The following is a 7,071-nucleotide window of genomic DNA, read 5'->3' as shown; positions in this document are numbered from 1 at the left end:
ACCTCTTTCCATCTCCTTTGTATGTGTGTTTATTTCTAAAAGGAAAAAAAAAAGAAAAAAGATTTTAGAGTATCAATATATAACTCTAAATTGCGGTGCGTAAATTTGATATCAACCAAACTTCACACACACACACACACAAAGAAAAAAATTAAAGAAAAAAAAAAGAATAAAATAATGAGAGATCCCCACTTGTTCGATGCTTGCACCCATTATTGATTTATACAAAAAGCTTGCTAAGCTCTACGTATAAGAAGCAATACTTCACTTGTTTCAATCTTTTGGCTAGAAGGTAAAATATGAAAAACCGAAACATTATTAGACATAAGGCCTTAAAAAAATCAGACCTAGTTCGCCAGAAAAATGAGGATGGGGCTCCTAACTCTGTGCTTAGCGTCACTCCATTCTAGTGATGCTGATACACTGGTAATATTTTTCAATGGTGGCCCCTTTATCACAACCGTGAAAGATTTTTTCTCGTTCAAGTGACTAAAAGCTAGTTCTTTTGGAACAACAGTGACCTTGAGATTTGCTGGCGCCTTGATAGTTGCCTTGTATATAGCTTTTTTCGAGCCAACATTTTTAACTGTCCTATGAAAGATGGCTGATATACTAGATTTAGGGTTATTAAGCTGCAAGTACATGGATGGGTAATTTAGGGCATCATGTCCTCCAATGTTAGGGATACTTGAGCAATTTGTGTTCCCTTCAGTGAACAATCGTAGAGCTGTTCCGGAGTAACCCTCATTACATAGGAAGCGGATGTAGTCGACCTTTGACAAGTCATAGATCAAACCGGGATCCACTGCTCTAACCGGGTCAATTTGGCCGGCCCCATAGGCTAATTCAGCTTGGACTTCCTTGATTTTCAATTCAGATGCTGATCATCAATCAAGAAGCAAAATTATAAAACATTCAAAAAGCCTAATTTTTCATATAAAACTAATTTTAGGGAAACATGAGATGATATCTTGATCAATGTGTTTATATAGAAGGAATGCAAATGTTAAGATTGTTTCAAATTTTATTATCAGAGGTTTACAAACTAAGGTGACTATAAATTTGATTGGTGCAACTTCAATAACTAACAAATAAATATTTAAATTACTTTTAGGGAATAGTGACACACTAGTTTGTAAGGGCAATGCAATAAAATTTGTAATATCTCTAACATCAATCATAAAATGAATACCATCATTTCTTAAGAATGGTATTCATTTTTTTGAATCAAATTGTCATGTGACCCCGAATACATGTTAACAAGTGTAATATTTATTCCAAACTATCTGGCATATTAACCACATTGCTAGTAAACAATGAGGAATGTGATGGCATTGGAGAATTTGAATTAAACACTAATAACCTCTAGTTGACACCATTCAAGTGGTGGTTCTTGTAGAGTGGCACTAATCTTTAACACATCATGAGTTAAAATGGGAGAATCTAAGGGCACTAACCAGTTGTCATTAAGGCCGATTTGATTGCAGCAGGAGACCATCTAGGGTGGAATGTTTTGATATAGGCAGCGGAAGCAGTCACATGAGGGCAAGCCATTGATGTTCCAGAAATTATATTATACACATCAAACCGGTTGTCTTCAAGATCCCCAGTCACTGATGCAAGTTTAGAGTAAGCAGCTAGAATATCTATTCCAGGTGCCATAATATCCGGCTGCAAATTAAACATTATTTAAAACCCTCATTCTACTATATATGCTATAAAAAAAATACTCAAATTTATGCCTAGAAAGGTAATCATTGCAAGGGTTACCTTAATTATGGTGGAAGAGAGTGTGTTCGGACCTCGGGATGAAAAGGAAGCCACAAAAGGTGAAGCAGCATTGCGTACTGCTCTAGACTTGTATATGATAGCTTGAGGGTTTCTGAAATTTTTACCAATGAAAATATCAATAAGATAATAAAAAGATGTAGAATGAAAAAAATAATAATAATTAAAGTGGTTGGCAAAAAAAAAAAAAAAAAAAAAAAAAAAAAAAAAAAAAAACCCTTAACTCTGCCTCTATTACATATAAGCTATTAAGAATTATGTGGTTTTTTCAAAAGGAAAAATTACGTGCTATAGTGAACCCTCAATAAGGCGGGAAATTGTTGTGTACTTCCAGAATACCATAAATGCGTACTCCCTCCTCTCACATGAATGGTGGGTCCCACTAATTAAATTCATGGTGGGATCCATCATTCATGTGAGAAGGAGAAGTACGCATTTATGGTACTCCGGGAGTACCTAATAATTTTCCCAATAAGGCATGTATAGAAATCAAGACTAGGCGAGATCTATGTTAGTATAAGGCTATAGTATAATTTGGTCACAACATATTTAACATGTCTCGCATTAACCTTTTTTTTTTTTTTTTTTTTTGAGAAGATGCCTCACATTAACTTAAACAAGAAGAAAAAGAAAAGAAATCTAATAACAACTCTGTTAGCCCATATTGAGGGGCATTTTTTATAACAAATTTTGTCCCTCATACTTACTTGGTTGAGTTGACATATGTATCAATTTTGTCACCAAAATTAGTATCAACAAAGGCAGCAGGGATGATAAATGTAAAGCCCGAATCTTGTTGCTGATCGAGAGATACAATCACCCCGGACACACCTAATGGCTTAACGTAATCTTGAATTAGTCCTTCTTTGCATAGCACAATCTTTCCCTTGACCTTTTTCGCATCTAAACTCTCTTCATCACATAACCTGCCCAATTCTTTAATTGATTAGTGCTACTAATATGAACAATTTGAATATATATTAGGTTAGAGGTTAGAGGTAACATCCTTGCCTTCCCCATATTACACTTTGCACTCTAAAAATTCCGAATGCGTACATTTTGAATTTTAAACTATAACCATTGTTACATTTTGTATCCCGACATTAAGTTTGTTGTTAACTTGGATGAAAATTCAAAATTTATAGTGCAATGTGTAATCAAGAATATTCCTGATTAAAATAGTTTAGGTTGGTGAAGTGTAATTAATTTATTTTTTGTTTTTAAAGAATTGAAAAGAAGGACAATTTGGTATTTTCACATGGTGAAATATTTTTAATCCAAGTTAACAGAAAACTTTACTTCAGGGTGCAAAGTATAAGAAAGATTGTAGTTTATGGTTCTTTCTCAAAAAAAGAAAAAGAAAAAAAGATTGTAGTTTATGGTATAAAACGTACATTCAAAAAGTTTATGATGTAAAAGTGTAATCGGGGTATAATTTAGGATGGCAAAATGTAATTTCTCCGTAAAATTCCTTCTAATTACCAGGGAGAGTGACCACGCGTTAAACTTGCATTGGCTGATTTAGCCGCACTGGTTAGAGGGTATAACCGTCTTTTTGGTGAAAACGTGTTGATAGAAAATCCCTGATATATAATGCACCAGTAAATGTATATATGTTAAAACCATATATATTGTGATATATTTAGAAAACACACTCACAAATCAATGAAGAATCACATAAAAAAATAAAAAATCAAAATCAATGAAGAAATATTAGAATTGTTATTAAATATTATAAAATTCAAAGACTCATCAAATATTGGAAAGAAGTGACTTACATCAGTTTGTATGCCATTTCCAACTTTAACTAGACTCCTAAACTGCCTATCCATGCCAGAAGCACCAACAGTCAATATCCAAGGAGCTGTGTTCGCCACAGTATACAGACTTGGGCCGTCATTCCCTGCTGAACATGTTGTCAAAATCCCCTTTTTCAATGCATGAAAGGCACCGATCGAAATGGGATCCTCAAAATAGCTATCAGAAATCCCTCCAATAGATATTGATATCAAGTCTACTCCGTCACTAATGGCATCATCCAACCCAGCCAAAAGGTTTATATCATTGCAACCACCTGCCCAACACACCTTGTACATTGCAATGCGTGCTGATGGAACCCCACCTCGAGCTGTGCCTTTGGCTAAACCATATAAGCTCGCCCCTGCTATCGAGGCACCTGCTATGGTGGACGAAGTGTGACTCCCGTGGCCGTCGTCATCTAGTGGGGATGGATTTGAGTTGGGAGTGGGGGCATCATGGCTGTAGAATCTTGCACCTATTACCTTGCTGCATAAAAGGGTGAATCGCTTGGAAATTAAATGAGACATCCATGCATGTACAGAAGTATTATTTCAAAATTCATTTTCTTCTTGAGTAATATTATATTAAAGAAGACAACATTTTTTTTTTTAAGAATGGTTGATATGATATGTTATGATTAGAATAAGGACAAAACTTAGCTACAAAATTGGTTGTAACATAAGGCTACAACCTTACTCAATAAGATAAACATTATTGCGTACTTTGAAAATCTAACCATTGAGTTGCATGTTCTTTACACTCTTAATATACATGTTAACTTTTGTGTCAATTGGATGTTATTTACTATATGATCTATAACCTTATATTTTATGCATAATTTTAAACTATAAAAACTTGCAATTTAAATAATTTATTGATGACATAACTATTGATCTTTAATTTTCTAGAAATTTTGCAAGCATGGGAGACATATGAAGAAGAAGTAATCCAACGGTAGATTTGTCAAAATTCATATATAATAAAAAGATATTAAGTAAGGTTGTAACCTTAGGTTATAATCAATTTTGTAGCTAAATTTTGTTCTTAGAATAATATCACTTTTATTTGGATTCACTCAATATAATTTTTATTGTGGATCACCATATTAACTATTGTGAAAAAATTTAATAGATCTAATATTGTGTTACTAAACATAATGTTTTGTGGTTGGTCACAATCTAGGAGAGAGATTGAGATTGTTTACTTGTTACAGCTAGTGAAGTGGCCTCCTACTTGGCAAGTACCTTTCCATTTTGAAGGAGGAGGTCCAAATCCTTTGTCGTCAAAACTTGGAGCATTGATATAAATTCCTAAAAAATAAGGGGAGGAAAAAAGAAAGATTAGAAAAGTGATTAAAATTCCTCCATGATGACAAGTGACATGGAAAATGTCAAAGATCTATGAGATGTCTTAATTTAGTACCTGTATCTAATACACCAACAATAATATTACTTTCAATTTGATGATTTCTCTTCACTGATTGAGGCATTCCTAAGAAATCCCATGATCTTGTGGTATGAAGCTTTCGCATTTTGCTAGGAAACACTGATACCACATTTTCGTTCTCTGTAAATAATGCATATATGTATAAAAATTACATAAGACAACCACCTCAAGAGGGAAAGAAAAGAAAGAAAGAAAAAGGAAAAGTAAAAGCTAAAGAAATAAAGAAATGTTGTGTAACATGAAGCTTTTAGTGCACACCTTGTAGTCTTTGAACTTCTTGTGGCAATAGGTTTGCTGCAAATGCATGAAAACTCTTTGTGTAGCTATATATATAGGATTGTTTGGCAATATGGTCACTGAGAAACAGCAATTCGATGGTTAAATTGTCTATCCAAATGTTACAAATTGTTGCATGCTAGTTGTGATGCCATATCATAAATGGTTTATACCCTAAAAACTAATTTTATATGCATAGAAAAGCCCAATGCTATATATATTGATAAGTTCCTAATCATTATGGAACCCTCCCCAACCACCAAATCTTTGACCCATGTATGAATTATACTCTACCCAATTTGTTACATATGAAGTTGAACCGTTGGAATGTATAATTTAACTTTCCATGAAAGTGAAGATCAAATCAACATTGATTGCTAGAGAAAATTTGGAATAGGTCAACAAATTAAAGAATTGATTGATAGAGAAAATCATGAGATTGAGACAATTAATATTTAATACGCAATTCAAATGAAGATGATTTTTTACTTTTCTATGTAATTCTATTATAAATATAGATTCCATTGTAATTTACTATCATGAAAGGTGTATGAGACAATATAGTCTTTTGAGCTATTGTCCTATGGATGTTTGCCATTATGCCGAATCACATAAACTCTAATGTTTTTTCTCTTCTCCCTTCTCTTTTCTCAATATCTCATTTACAAATTTCTACATGAACTATTCCAGGTATAAATTACCTCCAAAAAAAAAAAAAAAAAAAAAAAAAAACTATTCCATGTAAGAAATAAAAGAAAAACTGGTACCGTTTCAATAAAATATGAGTAGATGTAAACATGCAATGTTTAGATATTTTGTCATCCCACTTACTCACTAACAATTGAAGAAAGCAAGTTGTGATGAAGATTAATAGCAGAGGATTTTGACTGTGGTGCCTCTCCCATATACACAATGTACGCCTGTGTTAATGAAAAATAAATTTCTGATTAGCGAATGAACTCCATTATCTGAAGTGAATGGAAATTATAAAATTGATATAATATACTTGATGACAGCTCATACAAATTATTAAATGCATTCACCTTTCTAACTGTGTCACTAGAACCATGAGTATATGACCAATGAAACTGCGTAGCCAGAAGGAAGAGGGTGAGCATACAAATTCGAACCATTTTTGATTTCCTCCACTGTATGCAATACTGCTCTTGCTTTCTCTCTTGTTCCCATATTTATAGTCAGATTTTTCTTTAAACATCCCTAGTTTTTCTGGTTTTGTTTTTTCTTAATATGGTGGAGATTTTCATGCTAAACTTTTATCTTTGACGTTTTCCAATTTATAGTTGAGATTCTTGCATAGACTAATTAGTCAAAGATACTTTAGAAACCTGCATTAAATCTCTCTATCCGTATGCAAGACTTAAAAAACGAGATGCAATGTATGTATCGCTTTTTGATAAACCGTTTTTTTTTTTTAATTAGCTTGTCCACCTGTTAAAACAGATACTAAAGACTCAAAATAATTCCGAAAAATTACAGTGTTCAAAGTAAGATATGTTATTTATATAACTAAACAGAGTGTTAAAACTAACTGACTAACTCCTAAGCTAGCTGTCGGAGAAATAGAGTTTTAACAACTTTATTTACTCTGAATCTAATTGGCGTGTACACAGACAGTTGTATCACACTCTAGCAGATCATGTGTCTATAATGTGATTTCTTATAACAAATTTGATGTATTATTATTATTATTATTATTATTTGGACTTCTGAATGTGAACATATATTAATATATGAGCAAGA

At 32.9% G+C, this 7,071-nt stretch overlaps 1 protein-coding gene across 1 annotated transcript in view; it reads right to left on the bottom strand.

Moving 5' to 3' along the window:
- Positions 1 to 347: 347 nt before the first annotated feature.
- LOC126720949 (subtilisin-like protease SBT4.15) overlaps positions 348 to 7,071 on the bottom strand; it is a 29,271-nt gene continuing 22,547 nt past the window's right edge. Inside the window, exons 3-12 of the mRNA XM_050423923.1 lie at positions 6,142 to 6,230; positions 5,293 to 5,390; positions 5,011 to 5,154; positions 4,793 to 4,898; positions 3,567 to 4,074; positions 3,287 to 3,371; positions 2,496 to 2,724; positions 1,771 to 1,882; positions 1,458 to 1,671; positions 348 to 880 (exon numbers count right to left, since the gene is read on the bottom strand). Of these exons, the coding sequence (XP_050279880.1) occupies positions 348 to 880; positions 1,458 to 1,671; positions 1,771 to 1,882; positions 2,496 to 2,724; positions 3,287 to 3,371; positions 3,567 to 4,074; positions 4,793 to 4,898; positions 5,011 to 5,154; positions 5,293 to 5,390; positions 6,142 to 6,230 (2,118 nt within the window). The remainder of the gene's footprint in view (positions 881 to 1,457; positions 1,672 to 1,770; positions 1,883 to 2,495; positions 2,725 to 3,286; positions 3,372 to 3,566; positions 4,075 to 4,792; positions 4,899 to 5,010; positions 5,155 to 5,292; positions 5,391 to 6,141; positions 6,231 to 7,071) is intronic.

The sequence above is a fragment of the Quercus robur genome, chromosome 1 (genome assembly GCF_932294415.1).
Source record: "Quercus robur chromosome 1, dhQueRobu3.1, whole genome shotgun sequence".
NCBI lineage: Eukaryota > Viridiplantae > Streptophyta > Magnoliopsida > Fagales > Fagaceae > Quercus > Quercus robur.
The sequence above is the reverse complement of the archived record's forward strand: the minus strand, read 5'-3'. Positions and strand labels throughout refer to the sequence as shown.